The sequence below is a fragment of the Sinocyclocheilus grahami genome, unplaced genomic scaffold, assembly GCF_001515645.1.
Source record: "Sinocyclocheilus grahami isolate Dianchi unplaced genomic scaffold, SAMN03320097.WGS_v1.1 scaffold462.1, whole genome shotgun sequence".
NCBI classification, from domain to species: Eukaryota; Metazoa; Chordata; class Actinopteri; order Cypriniformes; family Cyprinidae; genus Sinocyclocheilus; species Sinocyclocheilus grahami.
In genome coordinates, this window is record NW_015505641.1 from 1,958,131 (window position 1) to 1,974,730 (window position 16,600).

Consider the following 16,600-nt stretch of genomic DNA (forward strand, 5'->3'; position numbering starts at 1 on the left):
TATATATATATATATATATATGTGTGTGTGTGTGTCAAATAGCTTAATCGTGATTAATCGCAAAAAAAGACAATACAAATAATTATGAAATTAAATACAAATATGTACTCAAGTCCTACTTAAGTGGGTCGAAAAAGCACTCTAAATTTATATTAAATGAATCAGCTATCAAATATAAATTTGAACTATAATACATTTCCATTTAATTGCAATTAACATATATGTAAGTGTCTGAAAACATTACATTCACTTCAAACTTAGGTATATTCTTTAAAAGTACATAATTTCCATAAAAATAAATATAAATACTTTTTTTTTCTTCTAAAGTGTACTTTTCACAAAAGACTTGATCATTTCGGTCCAACAGTCTAAACATGAGAATAAAAATGAAGATCAACTACAGTTTGATTGTTTTTGGTGCAAAAAAAAACAAGTAAAAATAATAATATGGCCACTTTAACATAAAATTCACACACATCTGATTGTGTTTTAAAATCTGAAACACTGAAGAAGGAAGATTGCAGCGAGAAGAGCAGAAGATATAACATTTGTTACACAAACCTCCTGTTCTGGCTTACTCGTGTCCCCTTGGTCATGAGTAGATGGTACCTCCAGATGCTAAACACATACACAAACAATCCAATATTTATCAGCATCAGGAGGACACAACATCAACACTATACAGAAGGGAATCAGAAGTGGCGCTCACCTTAGCTATGGAGGGACTTGCTGGAGGAGTTGTGGTGACCTCAGGACCTGGTGGAGAAACAAATCCATTTAGCTTAGGTCAACCACGGCAGGGATCTCTGCAGGCAAATGTGACTGAAAGCACAGCATGGTACCTAGCTGTGAGGGTGAGGAGAGGGAACTGCTTCTGGATGGTCGGGGGGAGGAGCATGGTGTTGGGTTCGGGGAGAGAGCTGTAACCCAAAGACACTGTTACCCATTTTTTGGACACACACTGACTATCATGGTTTCAAAGTTAGGATATCACTTTGTTTTATCTCTCATCGGCCTGTGGATATACTCAAGTCAGTAAGCTGAAGCTGGTGTGCAGGATAAAGGAGGATTTGACTGGTGCACAGGTCATTTGAGGACATGCGGACATGTACATGATGGTACAGTCCGATAAGAAAGGAAGTCGCAAAGGCTAAAAATAAGCAAGCTGCTTCTGAAATAAACATTTCAAGATCGCAACAGAAACAATAGCATTTGCCACTTGAAAGAAGTTCTTCTTCATTATTAACATGATTGGAAAGATAGTTAACAAAATGTGACATGCTGTGAGTTACCACAGACAATAATTTAGAGAAAAAATGGTTTATTTTGTTTACAGTACAGCACTTACAATGGAAGTCTGACTGGGATAAACGATAAAAAATAGAGAGCTACAGAACAAGACTTAAACAATGTTACATTGAGACAATCTTTAAATTCCTGTCAAGATCATGCAAAGCTTATAAGCCCTGTAACTTTCACATATGTGACCCTGGACCACAAAACCAGTCATAAGGGTAAATTTGTGAATAAATAAGCTTTCCACTGATGTATTGTTTGTTATGATAGGACAATATTTGGCCGAGATTCAACTATTTGAAAATTTGGAATCTGAGGGTGCAAAAAAAATCTAAATATTGAGAAAATCACCTTTAAAGTTGTCCAAATGAAGTTCTTAGCAATGCATATTACTAATCAAAAATTAAGTTTTGATATATTTTTACGGTAGGAAATTGACAAAATATCTTCATGGAACATGATCTTTATTTAATATCCTAATGATTTTTGGCATAAAAGAAAAATCTGCAATTTTGACCCATACAATGTTTTTTTGGCTATTGCTACAAATATACCCAAGCGACATAAGACGTGTTATACAAATTCAGCGGTACATCAATGGTTCTCAACCTGTTTCACTCAAAGATGAAGAAGTCTCCCCAAAAAAGGCTAAAATATTTCTTATAATTTAGCTGTAATGTAAGACAAAGCTTCTTGTTTTTTTGTTTTTTTAAATCTGTAACATTTGGTTACACTTTATTTTGATAGTCCACTTTAGACATAATACTAATTATAAGTAACCTTGCAACTACATGTCAGCTAATTCTCATTAATTTGCAACGACATGTCTACTAACTCTCAGAGTAGACTGTTAGGTTAGGTTTAGGGTTTGTAGAATAGGTTTCTCATAGTCAGTGTGTTGTATGTTGTGGAGCCATCAAAATAAAGTGTTAGCAGATATTAAGCAGGCAGTCTACTAATACTCTAATGACTGCTAGTTGACATGTAGTTGCAAAGTTACTTACTCTTAGTAGAATGTCTGAAGCGGACTATCAAAATAAAGTGTTACCTAACATTTTTATTAAAATAAACTGGGAGATGTATTAAATGAACCGACCACAATTAATTTTGTGATTCCAGAAGTTTCAGGAAGTGAACTATTAGGAAAAATTTACTTTTAATTAATTTTTACATTACATTTTTTTCATCATTAAGAAATCTAATTAACTTCCATACATGAGATTGTATTAATTTAATCAAATAAATATATTTTTTAATTTTAAATGATTTTTAAATTAAATTTACGTTCAAATTTGTTCAAGTTTCCTTTTAAGCCTCCCTACATTTCAAGAACTACAGTATATGTTCAATAAAAACAGTTCGAGTTCTTAAGGGGAAAAAAATGATTGCAGTTTAAAATGTTTCATTATATTTTAAGCATTATAATTAAGTTAGATTATTTTAATACATGAATTTGTATTAATTTAAATATATAAATAAATGAACTGTTTGTTAAAGTGTTTTATGCTTAAACCTAGTGCTGGGCGGTATACCGGTTCATACCGAATACCAGTGTTTATTTTTGTTATGATATGAATTTTTAAAATACCGCAATACGGTATTTGTGCATGTGTATGTGTATGTGTAACAATGTGTATGTCGGTGTATGTCGCTTAAACAATGTTCGGAACGCGACACTGTTTGAAAGGGGTCCCTTTTCACTGTTGCACTGTGGTGAGGGAACAGCTGTATGCGTTACTAAGCCGGTATAATTTTGAAAAATACCGTGATATACATTTTTGGTCATACCACCCAGCACTACTTAAACGTACGTTTTTTTAAAAATGCCCTGTAGAGCCCCCTTTGCTAAGGCACTCTGGTTGAGATCCATTGTCCTTAATGGGAAAGTAATCATGTTTCTAAAAATCTACCTGGTGGAGATTCACTGAGACTACAGGTGGAGCGTCGGCCTCTGCGCTGCAGGAAGCGATCGCTGACTTTCTTGGCCTCCTCGAGCAGCTCCAAATTCTTCTGACGATCCTCTTCAGATAACTGCAGCTCAGGAAGCTGATCCTTCACCAGGTCTATCACGTGCCCATCATCATCTCAAACACAAATACACACACACACACACACAACCTTAACACAGCTGTAACACACACCAACCTGCCAACTCATCTCAAAGGAGGAAGAAAGTAAACAGAAATCAAAGTGAAAACAACAATGGTATTTTAAGCTTTCCCAACTGCAGCCTTCCATAACGCAATACTTTAATGCTTTAACCAAATTTAAACACATAAAGTTACATGATTTTTATCTTATTCTATGCCATTTGAAAACAAATGTCTCTAAATACTAGATAAACATCAGTATCTAAGCAGCTGGAGTGTGTAGTTGAACATACCCACTGTGGTGATGGGACATGAAGATGCAGAGTTTCGGGAGAGACGAGGCCTAGGGCTGTGTGATCTGACACACAGATTAAAAACAAGCATCATAGCAACACATTCTCAACATAACTGAGCAACTTTCTATTCAGCGCAAGTACAAACGGTGACTCTTTATGAGCTTTTACACTCCTTGAATAACTAAAACTGCTGTTTAAAGATTGGTAAATAAAGATTTTTTGGGAATCATTTAATGGGTCTTGACATCAATACCTTGCTTTCTCCAGAGGACAGGGCTCTTGCTTGCTGACTTGTCTTGGAAGCACAATAGCTGGCGGAGTCATGGTTACACTTACCATCATGCTTTCAACTGGAGCGTACTGCAAAAAAAAAAAAAAAAACACACACAAGGATGCTTCTCTGGCTGGATGTAATGTTTTTGGTCACATTCTTGGAGAGCAGTAAGGCTGTGGGTCTTACATTTTTAAAACGGACACTTTTACTTTGCAGAGTTCTAAATATTTTCCAATCGTATGGAAGTCAATGGCTACCAGCAACTGTTTTGGTTTTTGGGGGAACTATTCCTTTAAGAAACACACACCCTGCAACAAAAAACTAATTCTTAGAGCAAAATAAATTTAGGAGAAGCTATTTTTGTGTCAGACAATAGGACAGATACATGACATAACAGCACTATATGGGTTACTGGTCGATATCAAGTGTTTTTTAATTTATAAGTAGAGGTCAATATTGGATACTTTTAGGAGTTGATATTTAATTGTTTCTGCCTATTTTAAAATTTAAATATGAATGCATCTTGATATTCAGAGAGTATATTTTGAAATCCCTTTTTTTTAACCTTATTATGTGTTTGTTATCGTTTTAACCATTAATCTAGCTAAATATTAGTAGATTTCTGCTTGAAAAAATGCCAACACTGTAAATTTTTTTAAAATTTAATTAAATTGATATATTCTGAAAACAAGTCTTAAAGGGGTCATATGATGCGATTTCAATTTTTCCTTTCTCTTTGGAGTGTTACAAGCTCTTGGTGCATAAAGAAGATCTGTAAAGTTGCAAAGACTAAAGTCTCAAATCCAAAGAGATATTCTTCATAAAAGTTAAGAGTCAGCCACGCCTACCTAAAACGGCTCGTTCTAACACGCCCCCACATGTCTACATCACTATGTGGGAAGATTTGCATAACACCGCCCAAATGTTCATGCAAAGAAAGAAGGCGTAACTTTTATTCTGGCTGTAGTATTGTTGACGCCGCCGCCGTGTCTTGAAGGCATTGTGTGCTTCGTTGTGAAAGCGAAACTACTTTGTTTGGTTTTCCAAAAGAGGATGATATCTGCTTCGTCATGCCTGGAGCTGATCGGTGCTGGTCGCTGAGGAAATACTTCAACTTCGCGCTGTGGATCGCCGGATCGGCTTTCACCGTGGATGAAGCGGAGTCCAGCCCGGGGTCGTCACATGTGGTTGCCGCAGGCATCACAATATGGTAAGGGATGTAACATTTCCGTCACACGCTTGAGGAATTTGGCCAATCACAATGCACTGGATAGCTGGCCAATCAGAGCACACCTCGCTTTTTCAGACCGATGAGCTTTGTAAAAATCGAAGCATTTGAGAAAGGCAGGGCATAGAGCAGAAACAATAATGTACAGTATGTGGAAAATAATGTGTTTTTTGAACCTTAATCCGCATAAACACATTTCATTACACCAAATACACAAAATAATGTTCTTTTTAGCAGCATCATATGACCCCTTTAAGATTGTATGCAGCCTATCTTGCTTATTTAAGTAGATATTTTGACCAGAAAACAAGATCAATGATGATTTTTGTATTGTAGTGCAGAGGCAAAGAAGAGCAATTAAAAGCAAACAGTGAAATGTGATGATTTTTTCAGCATTCAGTCCTGAGGCAGTATAGGAAATTTCCCAACTGTACTGTGCAGCAGGTCCACTTTTTTTAGCCCCCGCACAAACAATTTCAAACATGCCAGCTCAAAACACTATCCCATGGGAAAAACAACATGCTCAGATAACAATCACTTTAGGAGAGGAAGTAAAATATTAGTCTTTGCAATAGTCCACTGTTGTGCTTTTCTTTATTTTATCTGTTTTCATTATCGCACGATTTTGTAACTACTGATTTATAATTAATCTATGTAAAGACTTTAGATGTTTTATCAATGGTATACATATTATATACACACACACACATACGTGCATGACAAGTGTATGTATATATATATATATATACACACACACACACACACACACATGTGTATATATGTATATATATATATATATATATATACATAAACACATATGTGTGTGTGTGTGTATATATATATATATATCTCTTTCTATAGTTACAGAATCACTATATTATAAAAATGTTTCATTCTCAGGGAGAAAAAAACCTCTTCGAATATCATCAAGTGCTCACTGACAGAGATTCACAACATGGCATGCAACATCAAGTGCGATCATACTTTTATACCCAAGAACTATCACGCAGCGCTAAAGTCCTTGCTGCTGTTCAGTACAAAGTGGAAGCTTTATTTGTTTGGCCTTTATTCTGGGATTAGATTACTGAAGTGTAATATGATTTTAAAGAGTGCTCTTATCTGAGTCCCAACCTTTTATGAGTCACTGCATGAGTGGATTGTACTCACTCAAGAATAACATAATGGCTAGAATGAAACAACAACCCCTGACAGGCTTTGATGTTCAAACGGTCTGTGGTCTCTAAAAGGAAAACAGAACAGTAAATCCTGAAGCTTGTCCTCAGTGGAGCGATAGTTCTTCTCACTCACGGGCCATGACAGAGAGGCATTTGGAAAGAGCCTACTATACTTCAAGTGAAATCGAAGAACAAACTGGTGTGATGTCGTTTCAAACAAAATCAGGCCAAAACCAAATTCGTTTGGAGTTCGTTTTGGGAGTTTAAAACCACTCGCCAAAGCGAACTACCCGAAAAGTCTGCTCGTTCTACCCTTGTACCGTTAAGCAAAGAATGAAAAACAACTCCAACATGCAAAAATGCCCTAACTGTGCAGCATGACATTATAAATCCAGTAAGATTTCAAATTCCCATTCTGTGGCATTAGGGTACAGACACTATCTGATTGAGAGAGGAATGTTGTCTCTCCCTGTAAAGATTACACTCACTTTCTTCCTCCTCAGATCAACATCTTTAAGGGATCATATGTTTAGTGCATGTGTTTGAAAGCGAAGAGAGTTATTTGAAGAAGGATGTAGTTTGACTCACTGTGGAGGGCGAGCTGGATGTACTGTTGAGCTCCTCTGGAGAGTCTTCCTCTTCCTCAGGAAGGGTGGGCATGGCAGGGATGAGCGGGGGTCGAGAGCGTGTGTGAGGAAAGATAAAATCAGTGACAGACTCTGTCACAAAACTATAAGCTCTCTTTAGTGAAGTTTGCTCAGCCCGTGAGCGTGTAAACTGACATATAGCAGTTGGGTCCTCTTGGTCCTGTACAGACACACAACACAACACATACATGTATGAGGAAACAAGATTATACAGTCACAAAACAGTACAGTTTTTGCCAGTGCCATGGTACCTCTGAAGGAAATATCATGGTACTGAACAATTACCATATTCAAATACGTGCTACTGAACTCCAAGGCACTGCAACAAATACAATGAGAATAGTGAAAGACTGATTAATTGGGTGACATTTGACCCTTCTGACAATGATTCAGCTCTAAAATCTTAAGCCATTAACAGGATTTTAAAGGGGTCATATGATGTTGCTAAAAAGAACGTTATTTTGTGTATTTGGTGTAATGAAATGTGTTTATGCGGTTTAAAGTTTAAGGTTAAAAAAACACATTATTTTCCACATACTGTAGATTATTGTTTCTCCTCTATGCCCCGCCTTTCTGAAACGCGCCGATTTTACAAAGCTCATCGTTCTAAAAAAGCGGGATGTGCTGTGATTGGTCAGCTATCCAATGCATTGTGATTGGCCGAATACCTCAAACGTGTGACGGAAATGTTACGCTCCTTACCATATTGTGATGCCCTGTCAGGCCAGAGCGATGATTCAAAAACATGAAAACCCATTATAAACGAGGTATTCGTTGCATCCAGTGGGGACATAATTATGGATTATAATGACTTATACATCATCGCATCGCGCCGTGTAAACATAAAACCATGTCTGCATTTGTGATCGGAGAAATGACAAACAACAAGCCCTACTCTACACTGCTCAAAAACCTCGCTTTAAATATATAAAATATAAAAACTCTTTAAATATAAAAAACGTACTAACAGTATGACATCATTGTAGTCTACTCTACCAGGATCAGGAAACGGTCCTCCATAAAATGCGCTGCACACATCTTAATATTTGGGTTGAAGTGTTCTGGAACAGTGTTGTAAATACAACTTAACCACTGATTTCTAGTCGTGTCCATTTTTGGAAGGCCAAACAAAGTAGTTTCGCTTTCACAACGAAACACAGCGTAACACACGGCGGCAAAAGTGAGCAGAGGCAGCGGATTCGAACGAAGGAGCGTCTGACGGGCTTGCGGCAACCACATGTGATGACACAGCGTCTTCACGACATGGCGGCGGCAACAACAATACTACAGCAAGAATAAAAGTTACGCCTTCTTTCTTTGCGTGAACATTTAGGCGGCATTATGCAAATCTTCCCACACAGTGACGTAGACATGTGGGGGTGTGTTAGAACGAGCAGTTTTAGGGGGGCGTGGTTGACTCTTAACTTTTATGAAGAATAACTTTTATGAAGAATATCTCTTTGGATTTGAGACTTTAGTCTTTGCAACTTTACAGATCTTCTTTATGCACCAAGAGCTTGTAAGACTCTAAAGAGAAAGGAAAAATTAAAGTCGCATCATATGACCCCTTTAATGGAATTTTTTTTGATGTGACTGAATATAAATGTAAAAGAAATGTTCAATTAAAATGTGGATTGCTGTGTTTAAATTGTATTATACATATTTTAGCATTATATTCTCACTACCAGAGGGGCTGAAAAACGTCAAAGAAGGCCTCACGATGACTTACAATGGTTTAAAATAAGACAAAACATACATTAAAATAAGTCATAACAACAAAACATCAAGATACTTATTATATATATATTAGATACTTATATTTAATTGACCCCCTTAACAATGTTTTTATTTTCTTTGAAGAACCAGGATTCCCACTGTCTAGTAAAACCAAGATATGAGGTAGCCCAATTTTAAAAGTGTTTTCAAGACCTGGAAATGTCATGTAAAATTAAAAAATCTTATAACTCCATATGTATTTTTATTTAAAAAATTTTTTTAGTTAAGTCAAGCTCTAAAATATTTTATAGGCCCAAGAAAAAAAAATCTGAAAACCCTTATCTTTGTCTGCAACATGAAAAAACCTAATAGAGTGCAACAGTTGATTTCTAGAAGTAAAAATGCAATTTATTTTCTCCATAGGGAAATGATAACTTGATGACATAACAAATCTTAAAGACAGACCTATTGTGAGGTCCCAGGTCATTATTCGATGACTTATGCTTTTGTTGAAGCCAACTCTTTGCATTATTACAACTTATTTTCAAAATAATCATGTTTAACAGTGGAATGAAGCTGTATAGAAAATTCCACCAATCAGAAAGCTGCAGCGAGCAAATCGCACCAAAATAGCTCTGCAGGTAACGCCCTCTCCTGTTTATAACCATGTTAACGTGTCCAATAAACCCCAAAACCATGGCACCCATGGTACTTTATGGTTGGTGGTATAAGAATAGGAACCACTTGATCACGGTGTGAGATTTGCGTGGCAAATATATGCATGTTTCCCCCCACTGGCATTCGTCCTATCATAAAACCCCATCTCATGTTCCTGCCTCTCAGAGAGGTTCAAGAGGAAATGATTCCCTTCAGCAAAATAACAGTTACTGATAGCATCTCATATACAAAAATATTGCTACAGTGATGATCAGTGCCAACAAAAACAACATCTGAAAGTGTCATCATCAGTAGTAAAAGAAAAATCTTATTTGCAGAATAAATGTGACCAACATCAACAGCCAAAGAGAGTGTTTTATCACAGCATATCTCTATCATAAACACACATCTAAAAATATGCATGAGTCATTAATGCAGCAAATCATAATGGGGCTGTTTCAATTGTGTAAAGCCATTTGTCTGTCGAGTTGTTGTATAAACACGGCTTGGTCTCAAGGTACAGATTGAGGAGAAAGGAGACTTCTTCATTCTCCCGAACGCATTCCATTCCATGAAATCTCATCTGAAAGCTACAAAGGCTATCTTTGGCTTCCTGTACACCCAAACAAAACAGGAGACAATTTCAGAGACAAATGCTATTTTAGTGAATGTCTTATAAGGGAAGAGAAAATCAACAGTGTTTGCGTGGTGTGAAAGACTCCAGCAGTGAACTCACATTTGAGTCACTATGAAACTAGACCATGATTGTACAGAAGAAATAGACTCCTCATTAGTAACAAGCGCAAATAAACCCCTGCATCACTCATCCCACACACCTCTATCACATAGGAATCAACTAAATGACTAATGAAATATTAGCTGGAAATGTCACTGGATTTACAGCTGCATCACTAAATAGGTTTTTATGTTTTATGTACAAAACTCACCACCACCATGCTGGGGTGTGTGGATGTTGCCAGGGTGTTGCTATGTGGTTCTGAGTAAGTTGTTGTGGTTTCTAGGTCGTTCTTGGTGGTTGCTAAGGTATTCTACGTAGGTGGTTACTTGGATCAAGTCAAAGATCCTACCTTCAAGCCCCAAGTGGACAGGTTTCCTCCAAAGTTGTGAATTTTATTTAAGTGAACAAGAGTTTTGCAAAGCTATTTGCAGATAAAATAGCGTTTCCATCCAATGGGCTCAAGAGAACAGAACAGTCATTTCCAGATACTTCCAAAGTAAATGATTCAGTTGTTCAATATAATCATCTTTTATGATTTTGTTGCAACTTGGATCTCACACACAAAATGTTTTATGAACCTTGTGTTTGTAAGCAATCAGCAGCAGTTCCATTGGGAACAAAAATTGTACTGAATCATTTTCATGGTAGTCTTTGGATACTTAATATCAGAACGACCAGAGGAACATTTCAGATGCTATGCGAAGATATTGGTCAGCTGATATTGTCTCCTCTCAGGGGTGTCCAGTCCTGGTCCTGGAGGGCCACTGTCCTGCCGTTTAGCTCCAACCCCAATTAAACACACATGAACCAAGGTAATCATGGTCTTCAGGATTACAAAAATCTTCCAGGAAGGTTCCAGTTGGTGCTAAACTCTGCAGGACATTGGCCCTCCAAGACCAGGACTAGACATCCCTGTTATCTCTAACAAATTATTCAGTCACATGACATTTTAAAGCGCATCAAGGATTTTTTTTTCCGGTAAATTTGATTCCAGTAGTTTATGCATATCTTATTACAGAATAAAAAATTCTGTCAAACGAATTTTGCACATTTTGCATTAAAATGATGATAGAACCGATTTATCCTGGTTCTTAAAAATGGTTTAGGATGCTTTGTTTTCAAAATTTTTCCATGTTTCCTATTCTGTAAAGTGAAGATTCAATTCAGAGTACCTCTCCTGAACCAGCTGCACAGTTTGAGGCATCGATTATGTCTGTAGCACAACTGGGATAAGTTATGCATCTCATTCTAACACTTAAAAGTATTAGTTTTGCCCAACCAAGCATCACTAAAACAAATGTTCACAATGGCATCAATGGAAGCACAGGCCAAATTGAGATGTCCTATTCTTGCTCCTACCTCAGAATTGTCTAATCATGGTTCTGGAAGGCCAACATCCTGCAGAGTTTAGCTCCAACCCACCCTTACACACCTGCCTGAAGTTTCTATTCATCCTGAGGACTCTGATTAGCTGGTTCAGCTACGTCTAAATAGGCTGCAGCCAGGGATGGACTGGGAGTAAAAAACGGCCCTGAATTTTCTCCCAAATAGGCCCACCACAACTACAAACCTCAGCTACTATCTCACAATATTACAGCAATCAATGTATAGCATTTATGGCAAATAACATCACAAAACCCATGGTGACCCTGCTGAAAAAGACAATAGAAACATCACAGAAATTCTAATGGTTTCCACTACCATTACAAACATTACAAACCATCAACTTTTAATCATTAAAACCACTAAATAATGGTTTCCTGTATTGTGTTTTGGGACATGTTCCATTAGGATTTAGTGGTTTTAACAATAATAATATTTAACAACAATAATAGCAACCAATTATCAGCAGAGACCAACAGGGTCCATTACAATTTCCATTAGAACCAGTAAAACCATTACAAATTCTATTGATGGTTTCTATTATTGTTATTTTTTCAGCAGGGGATTGAAATAAATGTATTACTATATGAACTTAAATACTTGAATATCTACATAAAAAGAGCAGAAAGCTAAAATGTATATGACATAATAATAAACATAAAATCTAGAAACCTGAAACTACAGAATTCTTCAACTTGAGTATTCATAGGCTATCTCTCTCTCTTTCTCTCTCTGTCTTTGTGTGTGTGTGTGTGTCTTGTTAATCGGAACAATCACCTTATAGGCTACTTCATTTACTCTATTTTCTAACTCAATATCTCTCAAGTGTAACCCGTTGTAGAATCGCTGCTGTCTCTTTATGAATGAATGGGATATTCATGTCAGACAATGCAGAGTGATAAATAGCAGTGAATGCTCGTACTAGGGTTGTCCTGGGATTTTACTATAGTGCTATAGGCTACATGCTGTGTACAGTGAGAGAGACGGGCAAAGGTAACCTGATGTAACTGTTCGCATTTTTTCCTTTTAGCTTCTCCCAACCACCTTTATCTTCATGTTTTTTGCTTGCCATCATGAGCCCTCTCTCCTTCTCGTCAGTTTCGGTTTATTATAAGCAAAAATAGATTGCATTTGCGCCCTCTTTTGTCGGTCGTCAACTTCACTTAATTTGATACTTTTTCTTTGATGATGAACCAGTCAGGCCGACGGCCGTCGAACGGACGGCCGTTCTGGACTTCTCCAGAACGTCCAGATGACCAGTCCGCCCCTGACTGCAGCTAAACTCTCTAGGAAGGTAGCCCTCCAAGAACAGGACTGCCTACCCTGTCCAAGATGATACAAAAATACACCCCTCCCTCAATTGGGTTTATATTAGAACCAAAACACTGGGAAGGATGCATACCTTAAATGGGAAAAACATTCTTGAGTCCAGGTTAAAAAGAAGGATGGAGTATTACTGAGTTTTTTAAATAGGCAATTGATTCCAGAGGCATACAGAGAATTATATGAAGGAATTCTCAATGAACAATGATTCATTATTAATAATCTAAGGTGCACAGCTCATTGTGGACAGTGAATCGGTACCACATGAAATTATATGATTCAACAAACTGTTTGATAATGGAACTCACCGCTGGAGTCTCAGTGAGATCTGTGGCTTGGACACTCGGACTCTTTGATGCGTCTGAGTCACTTGTTTTGGACTCCTCTTGAGTCTCACTGTTCCCTGTCCTTGCTTGACTCTGTCCACTGCTCTCCGATTCCTCTTGACTCCTCCCAGTGCAATCTGAATCCTCTCTTCCGTCTCGACACCTCCCAGTATCCTCTACTTGGGTCTCCTCTGATAAACTGAATCCGTGATTATCCCAGACGTCCGCTGACTTGGAAGTCTGCCCTCGGTTCAAAAGTTTTAAAGCCTCTGTCCTACTGCTATGTCCTGATTTGTGGCACCTCCCAGAACTCTCTGTTCGTCCTCTGCTGTTTTGTAGCTCAGCTCCTGCACATCCAGTCCCTTCTTTATTTTGACTCTTGCACGTTTCCTCGTTTACAGCTAAGGTGTTCCTAATAGCCTCTGACTCTGAGAGGAAGCTGTCATTGCTTGCTGGCCAATCTAACCTAAAGGAAAACAGTGAACAAAACAACTCACTTATTGTCCATAACCTATGCACAATCTAGAACAACGTAAGATAACAATATACTACTATTAATAAAATACAACCAGATTTTTACATTTTATGAAAGAAAAATATCAAAATATCTTATTTTATGTTCAACTGAAGAAAGCAACTCATGCAGGTTTGGAACAACTTGAGGGTGGAGTGGAATTTTCATTTTTGGGTGGAGTATCCCATTAACTGGAATCCCTTTAACTAGGTGCATATTATGGTATCTGGATGGTTGCTAGATGGTTAATAAGTAGTGCTGTCAAACGATTAATCACGATTAATCACATCCAAAATAAAAAAAAAATTGTTTACGCAATATATGCGTGTGTACTGTGTATATTTATTATGTATATATAAATACGCACATATACATTATATCTTTTGAAAATATTTGTTTATATTTGTTGTTAATATACATTTACATGTATATATTTATATTCATATAATTTATATTATATATAAATATATTTAGTACATAAACATAACATATTTCTTTTAAATATATATGTGCATGTTTGTGTATTTATATATACTTAATAAATATACATAGTACACACACATATATTACGTAAACAAAAACTTTTATTTTGGATGCGATTAATCGTGATTAATCGTTTAACAGCACTATTAATAAAATGTCTTGATGAGTAGCAGGTGGTTACTAGGGTGTCCTGGTGGCTGCCAGTTGGTTACTAGAATGTTTTGGGTGGTTGCAAAATAAGTATTAGGGTGTTGCTAGTGTTAGTGGTTGCTGGTTAGTTATTATCGTGTTCTGAGTGGTTACTAGAGTGTCCTAGAGGTTTGCTAGGTGGTCATTACAGTGCTCTGGGTAGTTTCTATGTGCAGTGTTTGAACTATACCGTGGACTTTGGGGGAGCCCACTTGTTTTTTTTTTTATAATGGGAGGGGGTGTCGTGTGCTTGCGCGTGCCTCAAAAGAGGGCTTACAATTACTTACAAAGATACATAACAGCTACATGCACTAGTGCATAGTATGCACTAGGATATCAATTTAAGGATTTACCCTAATATACTTTATCGACACGAATTGATAGGTGAAACAACAAACAGCCACCCACAAATAGCCTATAAACAAAGCATCAGGCTGTCTTTGAGTTCACATGAACAACGGTTAACGTTACTCGTCGTCAGGCTACAGAAGAATACCATAATTCCTCCGTTCAATTAGGCCTAAGACATCGAGAGTCACGCAGACCTATAACAACCCAGCCACAACACATAATTGCGAATAACATGCCTTTCCCAAACACAGAATCGACCAGAGCCCAACGTTTATATTTTTTCTACGAATCTTTGAGTTAACATGCACTAAACATGAGTGGAATTTGCACCACAGCGCCCCCCACACCAACTTTTATTTTGGATGCGATTAATCGTGATTAATCGTTTAACAGCACTATTAATAAAATGTCTTGATGAGTAGCAGGTGGTTACTAGGGTGTCCTGGTGGCTGCCAGTTGGTTACTAGAATGTTTTGGGTGGTTGCAAAATAAGTATTAGGGTGTTGCTAGTGTTAGTGGTTGCTGGTTAGTTATTATCGTGTTCTGAGTGGTTACTAGAGTGTCCTAGAGGTTTGCTAGGTGGTCATTACAGTGCTCTGGGTAGTTTCTATGTGCAGTGTTTGAACTATACCGTGGACTTTGGGGGAGCCCACTTGTTTTTTTTTTTATAATGGGAGGGGGTGTCGTGTGCTTGCGCGTGCCTCAAAAGAGGGCTTACAATTACTTACAAAGATACATAACAGCTACATGCACTAGTGCATAGTATGCACTAGGATATCAATTTAAGGATTTACCCTAATATACTTTATCGACACGAATTGATAGGTGAAACAACAAACAGCCACCCACAAATAGCCTATAAACAAAGCATCAGGCTGTCTTTGAGTTCACATGAACAACGGTTAACGTTACTCGTCGTCAGGCTACAGAAGAATACCATAATTCCTCCGTTCAATTAGGCCTAAGACATCGAGAGTCACGCAGACCTATAACAACCCAGCCACAACACATAATTGCAAGTAACATGCCTTTCCCAAACACAGAATCGACCAGAGCCCAACGTTTATATTTTTTCTACGAATCTTTGAGTTAACATGCACTAAACATGAGTGGAATTTGCACCACAGCGCCCCCCACACCTTGATGCTCATGACAAGAATAGCATGTATAGTTATCTTTATTGAAGTGAATTAGGTTTAAATCGCCGTCATGCATGAATGAATGATATTTTTGCAATTTTACACATAATAATCCACGCTGATCACATTACACAAAACTGAAATTGTACGTCAAAATAACACATTGTCAATATTTTTTGAGACCCCCCAAAATTTCACAAATCACGTTTTCAGGGGAGCCCATGTCTTATTAAGGGGAGCCGAGCTCCCCCGTAGTTCGCACCCTGTCTATGTGGTTAACTACAGTGTTCTGGGTGGAAGAAGAGCTGAATAAAGAAGAAGAGCTGCTTTAGTAGCTTGTTGTCGCCATGGCGAATAGACACTTTTCCTGTATACAGTAAGTGCCATTACTTTTAAATGGTGTATAACACTGTACCTAAAATGTACAAGAAAATTACAAAAAAGGCAACACTTTATAATATCTTTCATTAATAAATCATTAACAAACATTATATAATGCTTAATGGATCATTAGTTAATATATATTCGAAGAGTTAGAAACATGAGATAATGTGTTGTTAATGTTTGCTAATAAACTTATTAAACATTAAATTATTTTTAACAAATCATTATTTCATGCAAGTTAAAATGCTTACAAATGTCATTAAACTTTCAATTCCACATGATCAAGCACTTATTAAATATCTACAAATGATTTTAACGGATGTTATAAAATGATTAAAAGCTTGTGTTAATGCAAAACACCTTTACTGCTATTGAGGTGTGATATGGGCA

The 16,600-nt window shown here is 37.2% G+C and overlaps 1 protein-coding gene across 1 annotated transcript in view; it reads right to left on the reverse strand.

Annotated features, from left to right (window-relative positions):
* The window catches only part of LOC107552971 (protein MRVI1-like), a 37,743-nt gene that overhangs the window by 11,761 nt on the left and 9,382 nt on the right, over positions 1 to 16,600 (reverse strand). Inside the window, exons 4-11 of the mRNA XM_016235032.1 lie at positions 13,133 to 13,616; positions 6,948 to 7,166; positions 3,936 to 4,042; positions 3,680 to 3,744; positions 3,207 to 3,380; positions 843 to 920; positions 710 to 756; positions 562 to 618 (exon numbers count right to left, since the gene is read on the reverse strand). Of these exons, the coding sequence (XP_016090518.1) occupies positions 562 to 618; positions 710 to 756; positions 843 to 920; positions 3,207 to 3,380; positions 3,680 to 3,744; positions 3,936 to 4,042; positions 6,948 to 7,019 (600 nt within the window). The 5' untranslated portion in view covers positions 7,020 to 7,166; positions 13,133 to 13,616. The remainder of the gene's footprint in view (positions 1 to 561; positions 619 to 709; positions 757 to 842; positions 921 to 3,206; positions 3,381 to 3,679; positions 3,745 to 3,935; positions 4,043 to 6,947; positions 7,167 to 13,132; positions 13,617 to 16,600) is intronic.